The 27,851-nt window shown below is 50.9% G+C and overlaps 1 protein-coding gene across 1 annotated transcript; it reads left to right on the top strand.

Moving 5' to 3' along the window:
• The first annotated feature begins 1,246 nt into the window (after window positions 1-1,246).
• Window positions 1,247-13,196, top strand: POLR3D (RNA polymerase III subunit D). The gene is made up of 8 exons (XM_029066893.2): window positions 1,247-1,554; window positions 8,060-8,103; window positions 9,110-9,261; window positions 9,424-9,548; window positions 10,005-10,173; window positions 11,502-11,770; window positions 12,476-12,628; window positions 12,811-13,196. The coding sequence occupies exons 1-8, from the start codon at window positions 1,399-1,401 to the stop codon at window positions 12,931-12,933; spliced, it is 1,191 nt and encodes a 396-aa protein (XP_028922726.1). The 5' UTR covers window positions 1,247-1,398; the 3' UTR covers window positions 12,934-13,196.
• Window positions 13,197-27,851: the final 14,655 nt, after the last annotated feature.

Here is a 27,851-nt window from a genome sequence, read left to right as displayed (position 1 = left end):
AAACCAGAAGATGTAAGCTAGCTAGCAGCCAGAGGGTAAATATAGTGACAAGGCTTGGGGCAAAGCCAACTCCGTCGCAGCTTCAGTCTCCAGAGTACGGCCAACCAGTTTAGGATATGTAGGATTTTCACCATTTACTCAGGGCACCCCATAACCCGGTGCTTGGTACAGTGTTTGAGACGTAGTAAGCGCCCGACAAATACGATAATCAGGGTGACGATACTAATGACATCAACAGCAATTACACATGCCAGCAACTTTTTCTGTTCAAGTCCCCCGAAGTGGGGCCTGGGGTATCGTCATGGCAACAAAACGTGATGACGCGGTGAGGTGGCAACAGGGATGAATGATAACGTTGGCCTTTGTTAAGCGCTTACTATGTGTCAAGCACTGTTCTAAGCGCTGGGGAGGATACAAGGGGATCAGGTGGTCCCACGTGGGGCTCACAGTCTTAATCCCCCTTTTCCAGATGAGGTCACTGAGGCCCAGAGTAGTGAAGTGACTTTCCCAAAGTCACACAGCTGGCAAGCGGCAGAGCCGGGATTTGAAAATGTGAGCCCCACGTGGGACAATCTGATGACCCTATATCTCCCCCAGCGCTTAGAACAGTGCTCTGCACATGATAAGCGCTTAACAAATCCCATCATTATGATTATTATTGTAAAGTCACTTCACTTCTCTGGGCCTCGGTGACCTCATTTGTAAAAGGGGGATTTGAAAATGTGAGCCCCACGTGGGACAATCTGATGACCCTATATCTCCCCCAGCGCTTAGAACAGTGCTCTGCACATGATAAGCGCTTAACAAATACCATCATTATGATTATTATTGCAAAGTCACTTCACTTCTCTGGGCCTCGGTGACCTCATTTGTAAAAGGGGGATTTGAAAATGTGAGCCCCACGTGGGACAATCTGATGACCCTGTATCTCCCCCAGCGCTTAGAACAGTGCTCTGCACATCGTAAGCGCTTCACAAATACCGTTCTGATTATTGCATCCCCCTCCCCCAGCGCTTGGAAGAAGCGCTTACGAGATGCCACCATTATGAGGGAATGAATGCCACACTCCAGGCTCTCGGCCCGCTTCCGCCCTTTAGGAAGATGGCGGCCCGCCCTTTAGGAAGATGGCGTGGCGCTCCGCCCTTTACAAAGATGGCGGCCCTCCCCCCGGTCTTTTGGGGGGTGACGTCACCCCCGTGCCCTTTAGTAAGATGGCGGCGGGAGGGCTTCCGGCCGCGTCGGGGTCAGAGGTGAAAGGGGAGGCGGCCGGTGGAGAGGACCGGCCTGGCTGCTGCTGCAGCTGCTGCTGCAACCCTGTGCTGGTGGCGGTGCCTAGGCGGTGGCCGGTGGGTCCCGGCAGCCTCGGGCCTTGCTCCCCCGCACCTCCCGAGCCGCGGCATGTCGGAGGGCAGCTCGAGCGGCGGCCCCGGCGGGGTGCGACCCGCCTTCTCCGGGCCCCGGGGCCTCATCGGCAGGCGGCCCGCCACCCCCATCACACCCGGACGTCTGCCCTCCATCCGCTCCCGGGACCTCACCCTCGGAGGGGTCAAGAAGGTAAAGGCACCAGAAGTAGAAGGGGCTCCAGACACGTACAGAATCATAATAATGCCGCTGTTGGTTAAGCGCTTACTATGTTGCTCTGAGCGCTGGGGGAGACACAGGGGAATCAAGTTGGCCCACGTGGGGCTCACAGTCTTCATCCCCATTTTATGACCCCATGGGGTATACACATGACCCCATCAGGGTCATCATACACCCCTCCGCCTCTCCCCTCCCCCCCACCAACCCCCTCCCCTACTTTCCCATCCTTCCCCGCAGTATCCTCAGAGGAGATCTCCTCCCTCCTCGCAAGTGCCACCCCCTCCACCTGCGCCTCGGACCCCATTCCCTCTCACCTTCTTAAAACCATCGCCCCTGCCCTCCTACCTTCCTTAACTTCTACTTTTAACCACTCAATCTCCAAGGGCTCCTTCCCCTCTGCCTTCAAACATGCCCACGTCTCCCCCATCCTAAAAAAACCCGCTCTCGACCCCACTTCCCCCTCCAGTTATCACCCTATCTCCCTATTACCCTTCCTTTCCAAAATCCTAGAACGAGTCGTCTACGATCGATGCTTAGAATTCCTTAACTCCCATTCTCTCCTAGACCCCCTCCGATCTGGCTTCCGTCCCCTCCGCTCTACCGAGACCGCTCTCTCTAAGGTCACCCGTGACCTCCTTCTTGCCAAATCCGATGGCTCCTACTCCGTTCTGATCCTCCTTGACCTCTCTGCTGCCTTTGACACTGTCGACCATCCCCTCCTCCTCCATACCTTATCTCACCTTGGCTTCACGGACTCCGTCCTCTCCCGGTTCTCCTCTCACCTCTCTGGCCGGTCATTCTCGGTCTCCTTCGCTGGCGCCTCCTCCCCCTCCCATCCTTTAACTGTTGGAGTTCCTCAAGGGTCAGTTCTCGGCCCTCTTCCGTTCTCCATTTACACTCACTCCCTCGGTGAACTCATCCGCTCTCACGGCTTTGACTACCATCTCTACGCAGATGACACGCAGATCTACATCTCCGCCCCTGTCCTCTCCCCCTCCCTTCGGGCTCACATCTCCTCCCGCCTCCGGGACGTCTCCACCTGGATGTCGGCCCGCCACCTAAAACTCAACGTGAGCGAGACTGAGCTCCTCATCTTCCCTCCCGAACCCGGTCCTCTCCCAGACTTCTCTATCACCGTGGATGGCGCGACCATCCTTCCCGTCTCTCGGGCCCGCGATCTCGGTGTCATCCTTGACTCGTCTCTCTCGTTCACCCCACGCATCCTATCCGTTACCGAGACCTGCCGGTTTCACCTCTACAATATCGCCAAGATCCGCCCTTTCCTCTCCACCCAAACGGCTACCTTACCGCTACGGGCTCTCGTTATATCCCGGCTAGACTACTGTCAGCCTTCTCTCTGACCTCCCTTCCTCCTCTCTCGCCCCGCTCCGGTCTATTCTTCACTCTGCTGCCCGGCTCATCTTCCCGCAGAAACGATCTGGGCCTGTCACTCCCCTTCTTAAACGACTCCAGTGGTTGCCTATCGACCTCCGCTCCAAACAAAAACTCCTCACTCTAGGCTTCGAGGCTCTCCGTCACCTTGCCCCTTCCTACCTCTCCTCCCTTCTCTCTTTCTACCGCCCACCCCGCACGCTCCGCTCCTCTGCCGCCCACCTCCTCACCGCTCCTTGGTCTCGCCTATCCCGCCGTCGACCCCTGGGCCACGTCCTCCCGCGGTCCCGGAACGCCCTCCCTCCTCACCTCCGCCAAACTGATTCTCTTCCCCTCTTTGAAACCCTACTTAAAACTCACCTCCAAGTGGCCTTTCCAGACTGAGCTCCTCTTCTCCCTCTACTCCCTCTACCACCCCCCCTCACCTCTCCGCAGCTAAACCCTCTTTTCCCCCTTTCCCTCTGCTCCTCCCCCTCTCCCTTCCCATCCCCTCAGCACTGTACTTGCCCGCTCAACTGTATATATTTCCATTACCCTATTTATTTTGTTAATGAATTGTACATCGCCTCGATTCTATTTAGTTGCCATTGTTTTTACGAGATGTTCTTCCCCTCGACTCTATTTATCGCCATCGTTCTCGTCCGTCCGTCTCCTCCGATTAGACCGTAAGCCCGTCAAACGGCAGGGACCGTCTCTATCTGTTGCCGACTTGTTCATTCCAAGCGCTTAGTACAGTGCTCTGCACATAGTAAGCGCTCAATAAATACTATTGAATGAATGAATGAATTTTACAGATGAGGTCACAGAGAAGTGAAGTGACTGGCCCACAGTCCCACAACTGACAAGTGGCCGAGCCGGGATTGGAACTCATGACTTCGGACTCCAAAGCCCGGGCTCTTTCCACTGAGCCACGCTGCTGGAGAGCCATACAGGGAGCAAAAGAAGAAGGGAGAGAGCCATATAGGGAGCAAAAGAAGAAGGAGGGAGAGAACCAGAAAGGAAGCAAAAGAAGAAGGAGAGAGACATAAAGGGAGCAAAAGAAGAAGGTAGAGATCCATAAAAGGAGCAAAAGAAGAAGGGAGAGAGACATAAAGGGAGCAAAAGAAGAAAGTAGAGAGCCATAAAGGGTGCAGAAGAAGAGAGTAGAGAGCCATACAGGGAGCAAAAGAAGAAGAAGGTAGAGAACCATAAAGGAAGCAAAAGAAGAAGGAGGGAGAGAGCCATAAACGGAGCAAAAGAAAAAGAAGGGAGAGAACTGTAAAGGGAGCAAAAGAAGAAGAAGGGAGAGAACTGTAAAGGGAGCAAAAGAAGAAGGTAGGGAGCCATACAGGGATCAAAAGAAGAAGGGAGAGAGGCATAAAGGGAGCAGAAGAAGAGGGTAGAGAGCCATAAAGGGAGCAGAAGAAGAGGATAGAGAGCCATACAGGGAGCAAAAGAAGAAGGGAGAGAGCCATAAAGGGAGCAAAAGAAGAAGAAGGGAGAGAACCATAAAGGGAGCAAAAGAAGAAGGTAGAGAGCCATACAGGGATCAAAAGGAGAAGGGAGAGAGGCATAAAGGGAGCAAAAGACGGTAGAGAACCATAAAGGAAGCCAAAGAAGAAGGGAGAGAGCCATACAGGGAGCAAAAGAAGAAGGGAGAGAGCCATAAAGGGAGCAAAAGAAGAAGGGAGAGAGCCATAAAGGGAGCAAAAGAAGAAGGGAGAGAGCCATACAGGGAGCAAAAGAGGGTAGCGAGCCATACAGGGAGCAAAAGAAGAGAGAGAGCCATACAGGGAGCAAAAGAAGAAGAAGAGAGAGAGCCGTACAGGGAGCAAAAGAAGAAGAAGAGAGAGAGCCATACAGGGAGCAAAAGAAGAAGGGAGAGAACTGTAAAGGGAGCAAAAGAAGGACAAGGTAGAGAACCGTACAGGAAGCAAAAGAAAAAGAGAGCCATACAGGGAGCAAAAGAAGAAGAGGGTGAAGAGCCATAAAGGGAGCAAAAGAAGGGAAAAAGTCATAAAGGGAGCAAAAGAAGAAGGGAGAGCACCATCAAGGAAGCAAAAGAAGAAGGTAGAGAGCCATAAAGGGAGTAAAAGAAGAAGAAGGGAGAGAGCCGTAAAGAGAGCAAAAGAAGAAGGGAGAGAGCCACCTCACTCCTTGGGGCCTCAGTGACCTCACCTGGAAAATGGAAGGAAGCCTGGGAGCCCCACGTGGGGCAACCCGATGACCCTTCTATCATCATCATAATAATAGTGGTATTTCTTAAGCGCTCACTATGTGCAAAGCACCGTTCTAAGCGCCAGGGGATTCAAGGTAAATCATCTCTCCCAGCTGCGTCGCTCCCAGTGCATGGAACGGTGCTGGGCACGTAGTAAGCGCTTAAGAAACACCAACAGTAGAGAAGCGGCGGGCTGGGGAGGCAGAGGTCGTGGGTTCTAATCCCCGTTTGTCAGCTGGGTGACTTGGGGCAAGTCACTTCACTTCTCTGGGCCTCAGTGGCCTCATCTGGAAAAGGGGGATGAAGGCGGGGAGCACCTCATCACCTTGTATCCTCCCCAATGCTTAGAACAGTGCTTAGCACATAGTGAGCGCTTAACACATGCCATCATTATTATTATTAAAAGGCCATGCGCACCTCCCCTTCCCCCCACCACCTCCGGGCCCCAGCGAGCTGCCACCCCCCTTCCAGGGCCCACCTGTCCCCCCACCCCCATGTATCCCTCTCCTCTGTTAAGTGTTTAATAATAACAAATAATGTTGGTATCTGTTAAGCCCTTACCATGTGCCGAACACTGTTCTAAGCACTGGGGGGAGATACAGGGTAATGAGGTTGTCCCACGTGAGGCTCACAGTCTTCATCCCCATTTTACAGAAGAGGGAGCTGAGGCAACGAGAAGTGAAGTGACTTGCCCAAAGTCACAGAGCTGACAAGGGGCTGAGCCGGGATTAGAACCCATGACCTCTGGCTTCCCAGCCTGGGCTCTTTCAACCGCTTCTCTAATGCCGGTGTTTCTTAAGCGCCGACTACATGCTGAGCACCGTTCCATGCGCTGGGGGAGACGATTTACCTTGTGTCCCCCCTCCACCTCCCAGCGCTTAGAACAGTGCTTTGCACATAGTGAGCGCTTAGGAAATGCCACCGTTATTATGATGATGATAGAAGGGTCATCGGATTGCTCCGCGTGGGACTCCCAGGCTTTCTCCCCATTTTCTAGATGAGATCACTGAGACCCCGAGAAGTGAAGTGGCTCGCCCGAAGTCACACCGCTGACAGGCGGCGGAGCCGGGATTAGAACCCACGACCTCTGACTCCCCAGCTCGAGGGTCTTTCCACTGAGCCACGCACGGCAAGGCCCTGCAGTAACACCTCCTCCAGGAAGCCTCCCTCCCTTTCCCTCCTCCCCATTCCCCCTACTCCCTCCCTCTGCTCTACCTCCTTCCCCGCCCCACAGCACTTGTGTATATCTGTGTATATTATCGATTATTTTATTAATGATGTGTAGATATCTATGATTCTATCTATCTTGAGGCCTGGCTACTACTTGCTGTCTGTCTCCCCCCCTTTTAGACCGTGAGCCCATTATTGGGCAGGGATCGTCTCTATCTGTTGTGGAATTGGACATTCCAAGCGCTTAGTACAGTGTTCTGCCTACAGTCAGTGCTCAGTAAATGCGATTGAACTCAGCCCCCCTTTTCCTCTGCTCCTCCTCCCCATCTCCCTGACTCATTCATTCAATCGTATTTATTGAGCGCTTAGTATGTGCAGAGCACTGGACTAAGCGCTTGGAACGGACAATTCGGCAACAGGTAGAGACAATCCCTGCCCAATAATGGCCTCCGCTCCCGTCCCCACCCCTTAGCACTTGTGTATATTGTGTACATATTTATTATCCTATTCATTTTATTAATGATGTGTATATATCTATACTTCTATTTACGTATCGAGAAGCAGCATGACTCAATGGAAAGAGCCCGGGCTTGGGAGTCAGAGGCCATGGGTTCTAATCCTGGCTCCACCCCTTGTCAGCTGTGTGACTCTGGGCAAGTCATTTCACTTCTCTGTGCCTCAAATACCTCATCTCTAAAATGGGGATTGAGACTCTGAGCCCCATGTGGGACAACCGGATTACTTTGTATCGCTCCGAGTGCTTAGAACAGGGCTTGGCAGATAGTAAGCGCTTAACAAATGCCATCATCATTATTATTATCATTATTCTATTGATGCCTGTCTACTTGTTTTGTTTTGTTGTCTCTCTCCCCGCTTCTAGACTGGGAACCTGTTGTTGGATAGGGATTGTCTCCATCTGTTACTGAATTGTACTTTCCAAGCGCGTAGTACAGTGCTCTGCACACTGTAAGCACTCAATAAATACGATTGAATGAATAACAATGTTAATAACGGTATTTGTTAAATGCCTACTACGTGCCAGGCACTGTTCTAAGCGATGGGGGAAGATACGAGGTTATCGGGTTGTCCCACGTGGGGCTCACGGTCTTAATCCCCGTTTTACAGATGAGGTAACTGAGGCACAGAGAAGTGAAGTGGTTTGTCCGAAGTCACCCAGCTGCCAGGTGGTGGAGCTGGGATTAGAACCCACGACCTCTGACTCCCCAGCCCGTGCTCTTTCCACTAAGCCACGCTACTTCCCCTGTGCTAGACGCTGGGGTAGATCCAAGCCAGTCAAGATTGGACACAGTCCCTGGTCCACATGGCGCTTGCAGTCTGTCTCCGTTTTATAGATGAGACATGCCCACGGTCACGTAGCAGGCAGGTAGAGGAGGCAGGACTAGAACCCGGGTCCCTGACACCCAGGCCCATGGTCTATCCACCAGACCAAGTTGCTTCTCCTATTCTGAGAGAAGATGCAGAGGATTCCAGCGAAAAGAGCCCCGCTGTTAGGACTCCTGAGTTCCGTTCCCCGTTCTGCAATTGTCTCTTGAGATATTGGGCAGTTTCAGTCCCCTTTGGAAAAAATGTCCATCGCGGGAGGGGAACAGATGGAAATGGCCACCTGATAAACACTTAGTGAAGCTGCTTTGGTGGTGCTACTCCGTACTTTGCAGGTGTTACTTCCCAAGTTAATGACCCTGTTTGTTTTATTTTCAGAAAACCTTCACTCCCAATATCATTAGCCGGAAGATCAAGGAAGAGTAAGTGGCAGGACTTTCTTGGGTTGCCTTTGGGTGTCATTTGCTTTGTTTATTTCTGGATTCTGAGGTTTCATTTTGTTTGGAATAATAATAAGAAATTGTGGTATCTGTTCAGCACTTACGATGTGCCAAGCATTGTACTAAGCACTGGGGTAAATATAAGCAAATTGGGCGGAACACAGTCCCTGTCCCACGTGGGGCTCACAGCTTTACTTAATAATAATGTTGGTATTTGTTAAGCGCTTACTATGTGCCGAGCACTGTTCTAAGCGCCGGGGTAGACATAGGGGAATCAGGTTGTCCCACGTGGGGCTCACAGTCTTAATCCCCATTTTACAGATGAGGGATCTGAGGCACAGAGAAGTTAAGTGACTTGCCCACAGTCACACAGCCGACAAGTGGCAGAGCTGGGATTCGAACTCATGAGCCCTGACTCCAAAGCCCATGCTCTTTCCACTGAGCCACGCTGCTTCTCCCATTTTACATTCTCCCATTTTACTTCCCATTTTACAGACGAGGTAAGAGGCACAGAGAAGTGAAGCGACCCGCCCAAGGCCACACGGCAGACAAGTGGCGGAGCCAGGTTTAGAACCCAGGCCCTTCTGACTCCCAGGCCTGTGCTTTATCCGTTCCGCCATTTATACTGTGGGTTCGTCTCAGTGCGGTAGCCCTGTATACTCGATCCCGGAAATAATTCAACAAGGAGAGCCGCCCAAGCGCTGTTTTTCGGCAAATACCAAGAAACAGGAGAAGACCGCTGTGCCCCACTGCTGCCCGAAGGCACTGGGTGACGACGTGTCTGTCAACTCTGGTTGTGGTCTGCTTGCCCGAGCCCTTTAGTACAGTGCTCTGCACACATTAAATATCACTGATTGGGAGGCGAAAGTCACGTGAAGGTTCTGGTTTTCCTCCCTCCAAGATGATGGCATCCCGGGTCGTAGGTGGGCAGAGGTTCCTCCGCCTTCGAGGGCAGGCTTTCACCTTTGGCCTCTCGCCCTCCCTCTAGGCCCAAGGAGGACACCTCGGTCAAAAAGGAGAAGCGAGAGAGGGACCGAGACCGCCAGCGCGATGGCCACGGACGCGGCCGGGGTCGGCCAGAGGTGATTCAGTCCCACTCCATCTTTGAGCAGGGCCCTGCAGAGATGATGAAGAAGAAAGGTACCGAGGGCGTCAGCGGGTGGGAGGAGGACTCCGATGAGCTCCCTCGGGTGATGATGCAAGAGCCTGGGAAGCGTACCGGAGGAGAGAGCGTCCTAGGTTGCCTCCCCCGGGCCGCTTCCTCTTCCTGACCGGGCTCTGCGTTCTCCTGTCTTCCTGCAGGCAGCTGGGATAAGACGGTGGATGTGTCGGACTTCGGGCCGTCCCATATCATCAACATCAAAAAGGAGAAGAGGGAGACCGATGAAGAGACCAAACAGATCCTGCGCATGCTGGAAAAGGATGATGTATGTAGCGGGGAATAGTAATAATTGTATTTGTTAAGCGCTTACTATGTGCCAGGCACCGTATTAAGCGCCGGGGTGGATATAGGCAGATCAGGTCGGGCCCAGTCCCTGTCCCACGTGGGACTCAGGTCTCAATCCCCATTTTTCAGATGAGGTGACCGAGGCTCAGAGAAGAACACAGCAGACGGTGGTTAATCCGGGATTAGAACTCGTGACCTGACTTCCAGGCCTGTGCTCTATCCACTGCGCCATCCTACTTCTCAAGCGTAGGGTGGGAGAGCGCTCGCTCCGAGTAGGGTTTCTGGGGATAGAGATCCTGGTTGGCAGTTGGGCTTGGGGGATCCTTTGCAGGCTCCGCCCTTGGAGAGGGAACAAGATTGGAATTCATTTTGGGGGGGAAGGGGTGGTCCTCTGCTTGGCCAGCTTCCGACGCCCTTCCAACTCTTCCTCTTGCAGTTCTTGGATGACCCCGGCTTGAAGAATGACACTCGCAACAAGCCCGTGCAGCTCCCGCTGGCCCACTCGGGCTGGCTGTTTAAGGAGGAGAGCGAGGAGCCGGATGCCCAACCTTTGTCGGGAAACGCCAAAGAGGAGGACATGGAGGTAGATGTGCCCATTGTAAAAGGTACTGGACCACCCCCCCAGCTTCCCACCCCAGCGTTCCCCCGGGCACGTCTGGCCCAGAGCTCCCCAAACTGTCGTCCCTAGGCAGTCCCGGATTTTTTATCTGAATCGGCCAAGCTTCAAGACAGGAGCTCCAACCCGAACTTGACCTCGTTTTGGGAGGCGGGAGATCGGGTCACGCACGTGACCTAGTGGGAAGAGCACGGGCCCGGGAGGCGGAAGGACCTGGCTTCTAATCTCGGCTCTGCCGCTCCTCTGCCGTGTGACCTTGGGCAGGTCGCTTCACTTCTCTGGGCCTCGGTTACCTCATCGGTAAAATGGGGATGAAGACTGAGCCCCATGTGGGACAGGGACTGTGCCCAACCAGATTCGCTTGTGTTCACTCCAGTGCTTAGGACAGTGCCTGGCGCATTGTGAGTGCTTAACAAATACCACCATCATCATCATCATCACAGTTAAGTCACACTCAATGATGCCCCCTGGGGAGCTACGCATTTGCCAAGGAGAACCGAGTGAGCACGGAGGTGCCCCGGACCCTGACTGCGCCCTGGTCCTCTTTCCTTCCTTTCATGATCGTCGTCGTCATCATTGTCACCGTCACGATCGTCAATATTTGAGGACCTACTGCCCCCGGGGAACTTACAATCCCCTCCCTCCTGGACCCAAAATAGGGTTGGGAATCAAAGCTGCCTGGTTCATATTTTTGGAAGGCTTTTTCCCCATTACCTGAGCAGCACGACCAGGCTCTAATCCCCGCCCCTCTGCCAGCCACAGGAAACGCAGCCCGGAAAAGGCGCTAGTTAAATCTGGTCCCCTCAGATGCTCCGTGGGACCTGTTGGCTACGGTGCTCGCTTCTGCCTCGCTAGCATTTTCCTGCAGCCTAGGCCTCTGACCTTTCCACAGAGAAGCAGCGTGGTCTAGTCGATAGAGCCCGGGCCTGGAAGTCAGAAAGACCCGGGTTCTAATCCCGGTTCCACCACTTGACTTCTGTGTGCCCTTGCGTAAATCAGTAGCTTCTCTGTGTCTGTTACCTCATCTGTAAAATGGGGATTCAGACTCTGAGCCCAGTATGGGATGTAGATCGTGTCCTGTCCAGTGCCTGGCACATAGTAAGCGCCGAACAAATACCATAGAATTTTTTTTTTAAGTTTCCGGTTGAGCCTTCCCCAGCTCGTCTGCTGGCGGAAGGGGAGGGTTCCAAGAGTGACTCCCCTCCCTGTCGCCACTTCTGCGGCCGAACTTGGGGTTTGAGTCGGGAGGGGGCCCGGGGAAGGTGCAGCTGTGGCCCAGGGAAACCGAAATCTCTTTACGTTGTGCTTGGGCCACAGTCAAGGAAGAACCTCGGGATGAGGGTGAAGAGACCAGTACGGAGGCACCCGCTAAGGCCGCCAGGAAGGCGCCGGGACTCCCTCGAGATGTGTCCGTATCGGAGCTGCTTAAGGAGTTGAGCCTGGCCAAGGAGGAAGAGGAGTTACTCTTCCTGCAGCTCCCGGACACGCTTCCCGGCCAGCCTCCAACTCAGGACGTGAAACCCATTAAGACTGAGGTGCAGGGCGAAGACGGACAGATGGTGCTGATAAAGCAGGAGAAGGACCGGGTAGGACACGGAGAGGGGTGAGAGGACTGGGGAGCGGGGAGGGGGTCAGAAGGGACCGAGCCGTCGGTGGGCCTGGGGCTGCGAGCATAAAATGATACGGTCGTATCGACCCTTTCCCCCTTAAGCCTGTCTTGGACCTGCCTACTCCCTGCTTCAGAAGCAGCGTGACCTTGTGGATAGAGCTCGGCCTGGGAGTCAGAAGGACCTGAGTTCTAATCCCAACCCCAGCCAGTATTCTGTTGCGTGACCTTGAGAAAGTCACTTGACTTCTCTGCGTCCGTTACCCCGTATGTCAAATGGGGATTTAAACCCCGAGCACGGATTACGCCAAACCCGATTACGTTGGATCTACCCAGCACGTGGTACGCTGCCTGGCATATAGTGAGCGCTTAACAGATAGAAGAGAATGAGAGAGAGAGATCTTCTGGAATTCCTAGCCCCCAAGGAACCTGCCAACTTAGCGGTTATTTCTTGGGAGTTGTTTCTCCCCCTGTAGACTGTAAGCTCGTTACGGGCAGGGAACGTGTCAGCTGATTCCATTGTAGCGTTACACTCCCGAGTGCTTAGGACAGTGCTCTGCACATAGGAAGTGCTCAGTAAATACCATGGATGGGTTGGGAGGGGGAAAGGGTTGTCGAACTTGGGGAGGGAAATGGAGGTCAGCCTGCGTGTCTCCTCATATCTCGGTTTCACTTCTGCCCCCAGGAAGCGAAGCTGGTGGAAAACGTGTGTACCCTGAGCGATCTGTCAGAAGGCCAGGTGGGAAAGCTACTCATCCGCAAGTCCGGGAAGGTGCAGCTCCTCCTGGGCAAGGTCACCCTGGACGTAACGATGGGCACCCCCTGCTCCTTCCTGCAGGTACCGGCCAGCGGGTCGAGCCCGAGGTGGTGGGTCGGGAGTGGGGAAGCCCGGAGGGCTCTGGGGTCGGGGCCGCCGCTCCGGGGAGCTGGGCTTGGGGGACTGTGGCAAAGCCCACGGCGCCGGGCGCCCAACCGACCGACAGCTTGAATCCTCACACCGCCCTCTCTGGTCTTTGGCAGGAGCTGGTGTCCGTGGGCATCGGGGACGGCAGGACGGGTGAGATGACCGTCCTGGGCCACGTGAAACACAAGCTGGTGTGCTCCCCCGATTTTGAATCCCTCCTGGATCACAAACAGCGGTAGCCAGGAGTCGGGAGGAACAGAGACAGCCGATACCGGAGCTGCCCTCGGCCCCCGGAGTCCCATTCCCCGGCAGCCACAGAACCGGGAGGCGTCTCCTCGACGCCCCAGCCCGGTCTCGGGACCGAACTGTCCGTCTCTGCCTCCGTCCCCCTAGAGCCCGGAGGGGTCGCGTGGCTCCCTCTCCCACCAGCTCGATGGCTCTGTCGGCCTGACCGGAAACGGGCCCTCCCCACTCTATTTATTATATTTATGTTTTTCTGATCCTTTTGGCTCGTCGTCATCAATCTGCAGATATTCGCATCTGATGGCGACCTGGTGGCCGGAAAGACCGAAGCAGGAGTAGAACCCAATTTTGTGGGTCCTGCGAGGCCCTTGGAAAAATAATGACGGTCATTCTTCTTCCTGTTCACTTTGTTCCCCTGAAGGAAAATAGAAATATCCTCTCTGTCTTCTCCTTCCACCCCACCTACCCCCGTGATGTACTTTTGTGTTGACTAGATTTACTCCATCCCTCCTCCCACCCGCCTCTCTCACGCAAATGTGTTCATGAGTAGAAGTTTTTTAAAACTCCTCTCTTCTCCCGAGTGAGAACCTCTAACCGTCCACGATTAAAATGCTGCTCTCCCTCCCTAGCCCCATCCTTGCAGAGGCTCTGAGCCCCAGGCTCTCTTCTGACTGGCGGTTGGGACCCGGCGGCACCCGCTCAGCCTCCTGTCGCCTGTTCACCCGCTTCCTTTTCTTAAAGGGTTTTGGATCTGTAGGCCTGGCACCCTGGTTAACCATTTTGCTGCCCTCGTTTATAAAATAGCACGCCGTCCCCCACCCCCGGCTGCTGGGGAGCGTTGCCGTCATGGTGCGAGGACTGAACAGTAATAGTTGTGCTCTCTTGCTATGTGCCTGAGCACTGGGGTGGACACAAGCAAATCGGGTTGGACACAGACTGAGCAGGAGAGTTCTGCTGTGGAGGAGCCAGAGCTCTCTTGGCTTTTTGGCTTCATGGACATGGGATCGGTCGATCAATCTCGTTTGTTTTTGAGTGCTTCCTGTGTGCAGAGCACTGTACTGAGCGATTGGGAGAGTATAGTTTAACAGAGTTAGTAAATGAAGCTCCCTGTTCACAAGGAGCTATCAGAGAGATAGGTAGGAGGAGGCAGGGTGATATGCCCTCAGTCATTGGTATGAATTGAGAGTTTTCTGTGTGCAGAACACTGTACTAAGCGCTTGGAGAGTACAATACGGCAGAATTAGCCGACCCCCCCCCCGCCCACAATAATTGTGGTGTTTGTCAAGCGCTTACTCTGTGCCAAGCACTGTTCTAAGCACTGAGGTGGATACAGGCAAATGGTTGGGACATAGTCCCTGTCCCAGTTGTGGCCCACAGTCTCAATCCCCATTTTACAGATGAGGTAACTGAGGCACAGAGAAGTGAAGTGACTTGCCCAAGTCCACACAGCAGGCAAGTGGCGGAGCTGGGGTTAGAACCCACGACCTGACTCCCAAGCCCGTGCACTATGCCATGCTGCATCTCATAGCGAGCTTACTGTCTCAGAAGCCTTGAGATTGACCGGCCCTCCTTCGTACCACCTTGCTCCTCAGGACTGCCACGGCGGCCCGCTCGGGGCCCACAACCCTCACGGGGATGTCTGGAGCGTTGCGCCCATTAAATAAAGAAGCCAGGGCTGTGCTTACACTCAACCGCCCCCGTTGGTTTCAGAAGGGTTTTGACTGCAATGAAAGAGCCATTCTCCTTTAGACTGTGAGATCGTTTTGGGCAGGGAATGTGTCTGTTCCAGGGTCAGTGTGTCCTCTCCCAAGCGCTTAGTACAGTGCTCTTGCACACAGTAAGCACTCAGTAAATACAATTGATTAGCGTGGCTTAGGAATTGGATCTGATGCCCTATCAATCAGTAGTATTTCTTCAGTGCCTATTGTAAATTCAGGGCCCTGTTCTGAGCTTTGGGGGGAGTACAATGCTTGTAGGAGAGCTGATCCCCGTCATCAAGAAATGGGGGAGATAAGGATTTATAGGGGGTGGGGGAGAAGTGCTTAAATAGCTGAGTTTATAAGTCGTTATATACCAAAGTGCTAGGAGAGGTGGTGAGTAATAATTATGGTATTTCTTAGTTGAAGAACTCTGGTTGATACAAGATATTCAGGGTGGACACAGTCTCTGTCCCACTTGGGGCTCACGGTCTCAATATAGGGAGTGGGATTTAATCCCTGTAAAATGGGGATAAAATACCTGCTCTTCCAACCGCTTTCTAGACCGTGAGCCCCATGTGAGACAGGCACTGTGTTGGATCTGATTATTTTGTATCCACCCCATTGCTTACCACAGTGCGTGGCATAGAGTAAGGGCTTAATGCCAGCATTATTCTTTAGAAGGCGATGCCTCTGTGCCCGTCCTATCAGGAGTGCTCTCCCAGAGATAATCTGGGTGAGGAGAGGGAGCTGGTTGTAGCTGAGCTCTGTAGATGAATTGGAAGAGGATCAAAGGGCTGCCCCTCGTGGTCCCGAAGAATGCAGGCTCTTCCTTTCCCTATGAACCAAGGGTCTCTGCTGCCCAGAAAATCCTCCAGAGTTTGGTCATTTCCATTTGCTTTAATCCAGAAAGGTTGCAAAACCAGGGAGAATTGAGTATACGGGTTGACGCTTTAGTCTTATTCCCTGCATCGATGCAGTGCTTTTTATTTCAGTGTGCCGTGGTGCTTATCGTTTTTATTTAATGAGATTTGATAAGCGCTTACTATGTGCTAGGCACTGGGGTAGATAAAAGGTAGTCAAGTTGTCCCACGTGGGGCTCAGGCAGAGTCTTCAAAATTTTCTTTCAACTCATAACACTCAGTGCTTCCAAAACCCTGTTTTAAAAAGATGATACAGAGCCGAGTATCAACTAGAGAGAGGGGCAGGGAGATTCTGTAATTAGCTGGGTATGAGACTCATTTGCGGTTGGGGTGGAGAGGAAAGGATGGGCCCAAGAAAATAATAATGATGGTATTTGTTAAGCACTTACTATGTGCTAAGCACTGGTGTAGATACAGGGTCATCAAGAAAAACTGGTAGGATTCGGTGACAGACTGTCGGAGTTGAAAGAGAGGAATCATCATCAATAGCATTTTTGAATGCTTACTATATGCAGAGAGCATGGTACTAAGCACTTGGGGGAATTCATTCATTCATTCGTATTTATTGAGTGCTTACTTTGTGCACAGCACTGTACTAAGCACCTGGAAGGTCCAATTCGGCAACAGATAGAGACGATCCCTGCCCAACGACGGGTTTACAGTCCAAACGGGGAAGACAGACAACAAAACAAAGTGTAGGTAAAACCAAGATTAGACAGCGTTAAGAGAGGGATCCACCTTGTCAAAAGCAGTGGCAAGGTGAATGGATATGATTGGTTTTGATGACCCTGGAGATTGTAGTCTCAGTGGAATGAAGGAATGGACAAGATTGAAGTGGATCAAGAACCGAGTTGGCGGAAAAGAAGCGGAGGTAGTAGGTGTCCACAGCCCACCCTGAGGTGTTTGGACAGAAATGAGTGGAGGGAAATGGGCTAGTAGCTGGCACGTTGAAGAGGATTCCAAAGAGGCCTTTTTTTAGTAATAATAATGTTGATGTTGGTATTTAAGTGCTTACTATGTGTCTAGCACTGTTCTTATTCATTCATTCAATAGTATTTATTGGGCGCTTACTACGTGCAGAGCACTGTACTACGCGCTTGGAATGTACAAATCGGCAACAGATAGAGACAGTCCCTGCCCTTTGACGGGCTTACGGTCTAATCGGGGTTTCTTAGTGCTGGGGTAGATAGAAGCTAATAAGGTTGGACACAGACCCTGTCCCACATGGGGCTCATGGTATTAATTCCAATTTTCCACGTGAGGTAACTGAGGCCCAGAGAAGTGAAGTTACTTGCCCAAGGTCACATAGCAGACGTGGCGGAAGCGGGATTAGAACTCCGTTCCTTCTGACTTCCGGCCCCATTCTTTTTAGACTAGGCCACACTGGTTCCCTAGTTTAGGGGAGGTTAGAGTATGTTTGAAGAAGTCATCAGTGAGGGGACAGTTGAAGACTCGGGGGGATCGGAATGAACGAGTGTTTTTAGAAGGATAGGGTCCGAGGCACAGGTGTCCTTGGGGGGCGGGGAGGGAGGGGACACATCCTTGGATATTCATGTTCTTTCCCAAGTGGGACACCCAAAGAAATCAGCATGTCAATTGGATCCTGAACTGAGGTAGCGGCATAAAAAAAAAAAAAAAATCGAGCTGGCTGCATCTTGAAGGCCAACTGATAGATTTGGTTCTTTGCTGGAATCCAGAATTATTGTGAGCGATCTCTACATTCATCTACTTTCCACGGTGTTTTAGTCTATTTGAAGACACTAATGCTAGGAAAAATGCAGGGAAATCATGGAAGAGGCAGACCAACAGATGGATAGAGACCACAACAACGATAATGGAAGAGCCATTAGAAAGGTGGTGGATTATGGTAGAGGACAGGATGTTCTGGAGGAAATATATCCATGGAGTCGCTATGAATCAAAAATGACTCGATAGCACTTGATAATAATTTAATAATATTTGAGGGCTAACTTTTGGATTGATGGTGGGTCGGGACTAGAAATTCTACTTTCAAATTTTGAACAATACTTCACTCCCCTATTATCTTTGTGGCAGAGTATTTTTGCTTACCTAAGTGTCCCCTAGCAGGTAGAGCACAGGCCTGGAAGGACCTGAGTTCTAATTCTGGCCCTGCCACTTGACTGCTGTGTGACCTTGCTCAAGTTACTTAACTTCTCTGTGTCGCCTCATCTGTAAAATGGGGATTCAGACTGTGAACCTCCCGTGGGCCAGGGACTGTGTCCACTCTGATTAACTTGTATCTATCCCAGTGCTTAGAACAGTGGTTGACACGTAGTAAACACTTAACAAATACCATCATCATCGTTATTCTCTAAGGATCACTCGGTTTTGTCTAGCAAGGTGGCTCCTGGAATCACCTGCTTGCCTTTTCCTCCCGAATGCTGAACTGTCTCTGTTTCACTGGTCTCGAATTTAGACTGCTGTATGGTGGGCTGATATTGGGAAACCAAAAGCAAGGAGGCAAGAGGAAGTGTTTTAAGGGGACGAGAAAACAAAACCTCAGACAATGCTGCCTGTGGGTGGACCAGCACGGTACACTGGAATCAAGAAACGAGTGCCTCTCTTTGAGCAGAAGCATTGGAAAAAAGTGAAAACCATTCCGGCGTATTTATTGAGCGCTTACTGTGTGCAGATCACTGTACTAAGCATTTGGGAAGTACAGCTCGGCAGCAGACAATCCCTGCCCGGCAACAGGCTCACAGTCTAGAAGGGGGAGACGGACATGACAAGTAGGCAGGAATCACCGCCATCCAAACAGATCAATAGACCATAGATAAATGCACATCGTTAATAAAATAAATAGGGCAATAGGCTAGGGGCTGCAAACATCAAGCATAGCAAACATGGGTGTGTGCACGGTGCTGCCTTCTTGATCACGTATGCAGACCTAAATGAATTTCACCATCAGTGGCATCTTGAAGTACGAAGGATAGCTTTTTAAATATAATCTAGGTTGCTGGGTTTTCTTTTTTCCCTTTTTGAAACATTTCTCAGCATCTGTTTTCTGGAGAATTTTTTTTTTTTTTTTTTGTTCCTTCATCACACTTTTTCAGTCTATTTTTCCTTCCCCAGTTGGTTCCTTTCCACTCAAGCCTGCAGATCCAGTTTCCTTTAAATCACACCTCTCCCTTTTTATATCAAACCTCTCCTTTTCCCCCTCCTTAATAGCGTCCCCTTCATCCCAGCCTCCCTTTCAGTTTTTTTTTTTTTTTTTAACACATATTTCAGTCTTTTGCACCCCGAAATCTTCAAGGGCTTAGAAGAGTGCTCTGCACACATAGGTGCTCAAATACTACGGTTCGTTTGGCTGATTCGGCCCCATCCCGAATACACTCTTTTGCTCCCACATTTTCCAACTCCTTGCCGTGGCTCCAATGAGCCACGATGGAGGATTCTGCTATATTTCAACCTAATCCTCTCCTAGGACGTAAAAAACTCTAATTAAAATCACGGGACTTTATATGGGAGAAGTCAGAGGTTTTGGATGCACTGGGTAGTTGGAGCAGAAATATGTCACATTGTTTTGTCCCTCTTTTGCTTCCTCCTCTTCCAACTCAGTATGTACTTATGTAAGCCACTTTTTCTCTCCCTCACAAAAAAAAAAAAAAGCAAAAGGACAAAGCCACTGGTGTGCGCCCGTGTGTTTGCATCTTTATTTCTGTATGTCTTTTCTATTTTCAAATAAAAATGTTTTTATGTACTTTTCCAGAATTCCCTCACATGGTGGGCACTTAGTCGATTCGAAATTATAACTTTCCCTCCATGGTACTTTCTGTGAATTCTGACGGCCGAGATCAGCCAGCTGCGAATAATGCTGAAGTTTGAATCTAAGAGGGAGTGAATCATTTTCTTCACTGGGACTCTACTTCGGAACATTTTGGAAAAATTATTATGGTATTTATTAAGTATTATGTTCCAAACACTGGAATGTATATGAGATAATGAGATTGGACCCAGCCCCTACTCCCACACAGAGATCACAATCTCAGAGGAGGGGAGGGGCGAATGTCTGAAACCGATTTTATAGATGAGGAAATTGAGACCCAGAGAGGCCAAGTGATTTGCTCAATATCACACAATAGGCCATTAGCAGAACGGGGACTCGAACCCAGGTCTCCTAACTCCTAGCTCTGTGCTATTTCCACTAGGCCATGCTGTCTCCTTGGCTTCTGATAAAGTCCGGGATTATTGACTGACCTTCTGGGGGTAGCACAAGACTTGTGGCTGCCTCTAAACCATTCGTGATTGGTTCACTTAAAAAATGCCACCACGTCGAGGGCCGAGTGTGACATTTTGAACACCCAGGTACCCACCTAGCCATCCTAGTGTTCAAATTTACATCGATCCGTCCAATTTTTGGCAAGATTCTGCCTTTGGCAAGATCCAAAAGATTGAGCTGAGCTATTGGAGACTAAGGCCTGCCTACTGGAGGACGAGAAAGGAGAACCGCAAAGAACAGATTATATCTTCGCCCCCAGCCATCACATCATTAAATTGGTAGAGGAAATGTGCCATCATTTCCGGGTGATGGGGAGAAAGAAAGGATGTATGTGTTTTGGGGGGAGGAATATGGTGTTTCTTTGAGGGAGGGGTCTTTTAAGAGAAGCAGTGCGGCTTGGTGGAAAAAGCACGGGCTCGGGAGACGGAGGTTGTGCGTTCTAATCCCGGCTCTGCCACTTATCAGCTGTGTGACTTTGGGCAAGCCACTTAACTTCTCTGGGCCTCGGTTGCCTCATCTGTAAAATGGGGACGAGGACTGTGAGCCCCACGTGGGACAACCTGATGACCTTGTATCTCCCCCAGCGCTTAGAACAGTGCTCGGCACATAGCGCTTAACCCATACCATCATTATTATTATAATAGTGATAATATAATAATGATGAGAGCTCACCTCCTCCAGGAGGCCTTCCCAGACTGAGCCCCCTTGCCCTCTGCTCCCCCTCTGCTCTTCCCCCTTCCCCTCAGCACTGTGCTCGTTTGTATATATGATTTATTGCCCTCTTTATTTAGTTAATGAGGTGTATAACCCCTTCATTCTATTTATCTTGATGAGGTTGTCTTGTTTTTGTTTGGCTTTGCTGTGCTGTCTGTCCCGTTTAGACCGTGAGCCCGTCGTTGGGCCGGGATGGCCTCTCTCTGTGGCCCAATTGTCCCTTCCAAGCGCTTAGTCCAGGGCTCTGCACCTAGTCAGTGCTCAATAAATACGATTGAATGAATGAATGAATGAATATTCTTCCCCCGCATCCAGTCAGTGCTCAATAAATATGAATGAATGCATGAATGAATGATCATTCTTCCCTCAGCACCGAGTCAGTGCTCAATAAATACGATTGAATGAATGAATGAATGATCATCCCCTGCATCCAGTCAGTGCGCAATAAATATGATTGAATGAATGAATGAATGAATATTCTTCCCCCGCATCCAGTCAGTGCTCAATAAATATGAATGAATGCATGAATGAATGATCATTCTTCCCTCAGCACCGAGTCAGTGCTCAATAAATACGATTGAATGAATGAATGATCATCCCCTGCATCCAGTCAGTGCGCAATAAATATGATTGAATGAATGAATGATCATTCTTCCCCTGCATCCAGTCAGCGCTCAGTAAATACAATTGAATGAATGAATGAATGAATGAATGAATGAATGAATGAATGAATGAATGAATGAAGCAGCTTGGCTCAGGGGAAAGATTCCGGGCTTGGGAGTTAGAGGTCGTGGGTTCGAATCATAGCTCTGCCACTTTTCTGCTGTGTGACCTTGGGCAAGTCACTTAACTTCTATGGGCCTCAGTTACTTCATCTGTAAAAATGGGAATTTAAACAAAAATGTGAGCCCCATGTGGCACAATCTAATGACCCTGTATCTACCCCAGCGATTAGAACAGTGCTTTGCACATAGTAAGCACTTAACAAATACCAACATTATTATTATCATTCTTCCCCTGCAACCAGTCAGCGTTCAGTAAGTACGAATGAATGAATGAATGAATGATCATTCTTTCCCTGCACTTAGTCAGTGCTCAATAAATAGGAATGAATGAATGAACGAATAGAATGAATGTTCATCCTTCCCCCGCATCCAGTCAGTGCTCAAAATATGATGGAAGGAAGGGAAGGGAAAGGAAAGAAAGGGAAAGGAAAGGAAAGGAAGATTCCCCCCCCCCCCCCCCGCATCCAGTCGGTGCTCAATAAATTTGAAAGAATTAATGAATGATCATCCTTCCCCCGCATCTAGTCAGTGCTCAATAAATACGAATGAATGAACAAATGAACGAATGGATGGATGAATGAATGATTATCCTTCCCTCGCATCCAGTCAGTGCTCAAAAAAAATGATTGAATGAATGAATGAATGATCATTCCCCCCCTGCATCCAGTCGGCACTCAATAAATACGAATGAATGAATGATCATCCTCCCCCCCCCCGCCTCCAGTCGGTGCTCCATAAACACGAGTGAGCGCACGAATGAGCGAATGAACAAAAGAATGAATGATCCTCCTTTCCCCTCCTCCAGTCGGTGCTCCATAAACGAGTGAGCGAACGAATGAGCGAATGAACGAAGGATCATCCTTTCCCCCGCCTCCCGTCGGTGCTCAATAAAATGCGAATGAATGAATGAATGCGTGCATGAACGAATGACTGAGTGAATGATCATTCTTCCCCCTCATCCAGCCAGCGCTCAATAAAAATGAACGAATGAATGAATGAATGAATGAATGAATGAATGGATGAATGAATGAATGAACGATTGTCTGCTCCATCAGTAGGAGCGGGAGGAAGGAGGCGGCGAAGGGCGCCCCCTGGCGGCGGGCGCCGGGGGGGGAGGGCGGGCGGGTTGAGTGGCAGCCGGGCGGGCCAATAGGCGGAGGGCCCGCCGGGGGGGGCGGGGTCGGGGGGGGCACTTGACGGAGGGGGCCACTGCGCCTGCGCGGCACGTGGAGGAGGGGGCGCAAGGACCGGCCGAGGGACAGCGGGCGACCCCGGACACCCCACACCCCCGGTAAAACGCTGCTCTGCAGACCACGGGGGCTCCGTCCCCTCCTCTTTGTCCAGCCCCGACCCTCTGCGGAGCACCGGGCTCAGCGCTTGGATTGCACCGTTCACCCAGTCCTATTTATTGAGCACTTACCCTGTGCGGAGCACTGGGCTCAGCGCTTGGATTGCACCGTTCATCCAGTCCTATTTATTGAGCACGCACTCTGTGCGGAGCACCGGGCTCAGCGCTTGGATTGCACCGTTCACTCAGTCCTATTTATTGAGCACGCACTCTGTGCGGAGCACCGGGCTCAGCGCTTGGATTGCACCGTTCACTCAGTCCTATTTATTGAGCACGCATTCTGTACGGAGCACCGGGCTCAGCGCTTGGATTGCACCGTTCACTCAGTCCTATTTATTGAGCACGCACTCTGTACGGAGCACTGGGCTCAGTGCTTGGATTGCACCGTTCACCCAGTCCTATTTATTGAGCGCTTACCCTGTGCGGAGCACCGGGCTCAGCGCTTGGATTGCACCGTTCACTCAGTCCTATTTATTGAGCACTTACTCTGTGGGGAGCACTGGGCTCAGCGCTTGGATTGCACGATCCATTCACTCAGTCCTATTTATTGAGCACTTACTCTGTGCGGAGCACTGGGCTCAGCACTTGGATTGCACCATTCACTCAGTTCTACTTATTGAGCGCTTACTGTGTGCGGAGCACTGGGCTCAGTCCTTGGATTGCATCGTTCACTCAGTCCTATTTATTGAGCACTTGCTATGTGGGGAGCACTGGGCTCAGCGCTTGGATTGCACGATCCATTCACTCAGTCCTGTTGAGCACTTACTATGTGCAGAGCACTGGGCTCAGCGCTTGGATTGCACCGTTCACTCAGTCCTATTTATTGAGCACGCACTCTGTGCGGAGCACTGGGCTCAGCGCTTGGATTGCACGATCCATTCACTCAGTCCTATTTATTGAGCGCTTACTCTGTGCGGAGCACTGGGCTCAGCGCTTGGATTGCACCATTCTCAGTTCTACTTATTGAGCGCTTACTGTGTGCGGAGCACTGGGCTCAGTCCTTGGATTGCACCGTTCACTCAGTCCTATTTATTGAGCACTTACTATGTGGGGAGCACTGGGCTCAGCGCTTGGATTGCACGATCCATTCACTCAGTCCTGTTGAGCACTTACTATGTGCAGAGCACTGGGCTCAGCGCTTGGATTGCACCGTTCACTCAGGCCTATTTATTGAGCACCTACTCTATGCGGAGCACTGGGCTCAGCCCTTGGATTGCACCGTTCACTCAGTCCTTTTTATTGAGCACTTACTGGGTGCGGAGCACTGGGCTCAGCGCTTGGATTGCACCATTCACTCAGTCCTATTTATTGAGCACCTACTCTGTGCGGAGCACTGGGCTCAGCCCTTGGATTGCACCATCCATTCACTCAGTCGTATTTATTGAGCGCTTCCTATGTGCAGAGCACTGGACTCAGCGCTTAGAACGCACGGTTCGTTCACTCAGTCGTAATGAGCGCTGACTCTGTGCGGAGCACTGGGCTCAGCAATTGCATTGCACGATTCACTCGGTCCTATTTATTGAGCCCTGACTCTCTGCGAAGCTCTGGGCTCAGTGCTTGGATTGCACCCTTCACTCAGTCCTATTTATTGAGCGCTCACTCTGTGCAGAGCACTGGACTCAACGCTTGGAATGTACGATTCATCCATTCAGTAGTATTTATTGAGCGCTTATTAAGTGCAGAGCACTGGACTAAGCGCTTAGAATGGACAATTTGGCAACAGAGACAATCCCTGCCTCATAACGGTCTCGTTCACTCAGTCGTATTTATTGAGCGCTTACTGTGTGCGGAGCACTGGACTCAGCGCTTGGAATGTATGATTCATTCGGTCGTATTTATTGAGCGCTTACTCTGTGCGGAGCACTGGACAGCGTTTGGAATGGGCAATTCATTCACTCAGTCGTATTTATTGAGCGCTTACTATGTGCTGAACACCGGACTCGGCACTTGGAATGTGTGATTCATTCACTCATTCGTATTTATTGAGCGCTTACTATGTGCTGAACACCGGACTCGGCACTTGGAATGTGTGATTCATTCAGTCGTATTTATGGAGAAGCAGCGTGGCTCAGTGGAAAGAGCACGGGCTTTGGAGTCAGAGGTCATGGGTTCGAATCCCCAGCTCGGCCACTTGTCAGCTGTGTGACTGTGGGCAAGTCAGTTAACTTCTCTGCGCCTCGGTTACCTCATCTGTAAAATGGGGATTAAGACTGGGAGCCCCACGTGGGACAACCCGATTCCCCTGTGTCTACCCCAGCGCTTAGAACAGTGCTCTGCACATAGTAAACGCTTAACAAATACCAAGACGATTATTACTATTATTGAGCGCTTACTATGTGCTGAGCACTGGACTCGGCACTTGGAATGTGTGATTCATTCAGTCGTATTTATTGAGCGCTTACTATGTGCGGAGCACTGGACTAAGCGCTTGGAATGTGCAATTCATTCACTCAGTCGCGTTCATTGAGCACTTACTGTGTGCGGAGCACTGGACTAAGCGCTTGGAATGGACAGTTCAACAGCAGAGAGATACAATCCCTGTCCAATAACAGGCTCATTCACTCAATCGTATTTACTGAGCGCTTACTCTATACTGAGCACTGAACTCGGCGCTTGGAATGGACAGTTCGTTCACTCAATCGTACTTATTGAGCACTTACTGTGTGCGGAGCACTGGACTAAGCGCTTGGAATGGACAGTTCGGCAACAGATAGATACAATCCCTGTCCAATAACGGGCTCATTCACTCAGTCGTATTTATTGAGCGCTTACTATGTGCAGAGCACTGGACAGCGCTTGGAATGTGCGATTCATTCACTCAGTTGTATTTATTGAGCGCTTACTATGTGCTGAGCACTGGACTCGGCATTTGGAATGTATGATTCATTCAGTCGTATTTATTGAGCGCTTACTATGTGCGGAGCACTGGACTCGGCACTTGGAATGTATGATTCATTCAGTCATATTTATTGAGCGCTTACTATGTGCGGAGCACTGGACTAAGCGCTTGGAATGGACAATTTGGCAACAGATAGAGACCATCCCTGCCCAACCACAGGTTCACAGGCTAAAAGCAGCGCGGCTCAATGGAAAGAGCCCGGGCTTCGGAGTCAGAAGTCATGGGTTCGACTCCCGGCTCTGCCACTTGTCAGCTGGGTGACCGGGGGCAAGTCACTTCACTTCCCTGTGCCTCAGTTACCTCAGCTGTAAAATGGGGATTAACTGTGAGCCTCACGTGGGACAACGGATGACCCTGTATCTCCCCCAGCGCTCAGAACGGTGCTCGGCACATAGTAAGCGCTTAACAAATACCAACATTATTATTATTAAAAGATAAGTGGATCCCATTTGGGGGGGGGTGGGCGGAAGGCGCCCCGAGGTCGTGAAGGGCAGGGGGAGCTTCCGAAAAGGTTAGGGAGGGGAAAAAAGAAATCCCAACATTTAAGCCTACAAATTTTTCGTGATTCTCTGTCCCACCAGTGTATTCAATCAATTTTGTGTTTTGTGAGCCACACTGAAGCAGCGTGGCTCAGTGGAAAGAGCCCGGGCTTGGGAGTCGGAGGTCATGGGTTCTGTACGTTCCAAGCGCTTAGTACAGTGCTCTGTGCATAGTAAAAGCGCTCCATAAATAGTATGAATGAAGAATCCCGGCTTGTCAGCGGTGTGACCCTGGGCAGGTCACTTTCTCTGTGCCTCAGTGACCTCATCTGTAAAATGGGGATGAAGGCGGTGACACCTACCTGGGACAACCTGATTACCTTCTATCTACCCCGGCGCTTAGGGCTTCGCACGTAGTAAGCGCTCAACAAATCCCAAATTATTATTATTGCTGCTGTTTTGCTGTCTCCCCCTTTCAGACTGTGAGCCCGTGGTTGGGCAGGGCTGGTCTCTATCTGTTGCCGAATTGGACACTCCAAGCGCTTAGTACAGTGCTCTGCACACGGTAAGTGCTCAATAAATGCGACCGAATGAATGAGTCAATGGCATTTATTGAGCGCTGTGTTCGAAGCACTGTGCTAAGCGTTTGGTAGAGTACAGTGCGGCCGAGTTCAGCAGGCACGTTCCCCGTCCACAGTGAACTTGCAGTACGGAGGGGGAGACGGACATTACTGTAAATAATTTAGAATATATAATTTAAAGATATGTGCCTAAGTGCAGTGGGGTTAAGGGTGCGATATTCATGCGGTTGTATTTCCTGAGCGCTTACTGCGTGCAGAGCACTGTGCCGAGCGCTTGGAAAGTACAGTTCAGCAACAGAGACACTCTCTACCCAACAGTGGGCTCACATGGCAAGAAGAGATTTCTAATGGCAGGAGAATTGCCAGCTTGGAGAGAAGCCCTCGATGATATTCGAGGGCTTAGTACAGTGCTTTGCACACAGCATCCAATTAATGCGATTATTAATAATAAGAAGAAGAAGAAGAATGTATTCCAGGGCTGGGTCCCAATGCTTAATTTATCTGTGACCTGTTTTTTGTTTGTTTTTAATTTTAAAGAGCCCAGCCTGACTTCCTTCAGGTCCGTGTGCTTTTCTGCTTCAATTAGCCGTCAGATACTGGAGCAGCAGGTTAAAGAGGCCTGGAGTTTTCAGAGGCAAGTGGGAGATTTTTCTGTCTGTCTGCCAACTCGTCGGTGAAAGGGATCGGGGAGGAGAGGGGGATCAGTTTGTGTGGTAACTGTAATAGCCGTAAAAGTATTTACCGAGCACCTACTGGATGCAGGGCGCTTTACTGAGTGCTTGCGAAAGCACCGCAGAGAGAAGGGTGCCCCCAGGGAGCTTGCTCTCTAATGGGGGAGACGTGCGTAAAAATATTTCCGGGAGAAATCGAAATAAACCATCGAACGTACAGTTGGATCAAAGTGTATGCACAGATATCGAAGGAGGGGGCGCGGAGGGCGCGCTGTGGTGGGATCGATTCCAAGCTGGGGGAAGAGTTTGAGTGGGAGGATGGAGGCCGGAAAGTCAAAGAGGTTAGCGTGGGAGGAATGAAGAGAACGAGGTGGGAGAAGTGGGTGAAGAGAGCAGATAGGAAGCAGGGAAGAGTTGGAGGAAAGCCCAGAAGCCAATCTGAGGAATTGGGGCTTGACGGAGGGAGGATGGTGAGCCACTGTAGGAGTGGAGTTGAGAGATTTGTACATTCCAGGCGCTTAGTACGGTGCCCTGCACATAGTAAGCGCTCAAGAAATGCTATCGAATGAATGAATGT

This window comes from Ornithorhynchus anatinus, chromosome 5 (assembly GCF_004115215.2).
Source record: "Ornithorhynchus anatinus isolate Pmale09 chromosome 5, mOrnAna1.pri.v4, whole genome shotgun sequence".
In the NCBI taxonomy this organism is placed as follows: Eukaryota; Metazoa; Chordata; class Mammalia; order Monotremata; family Ornithorhynchidae; genus Ornithorhynchus; species Ornithorhynchus anatinus.
This window is presented reverse-complemented; position numbering and strand designations above follow the sequence as displayed.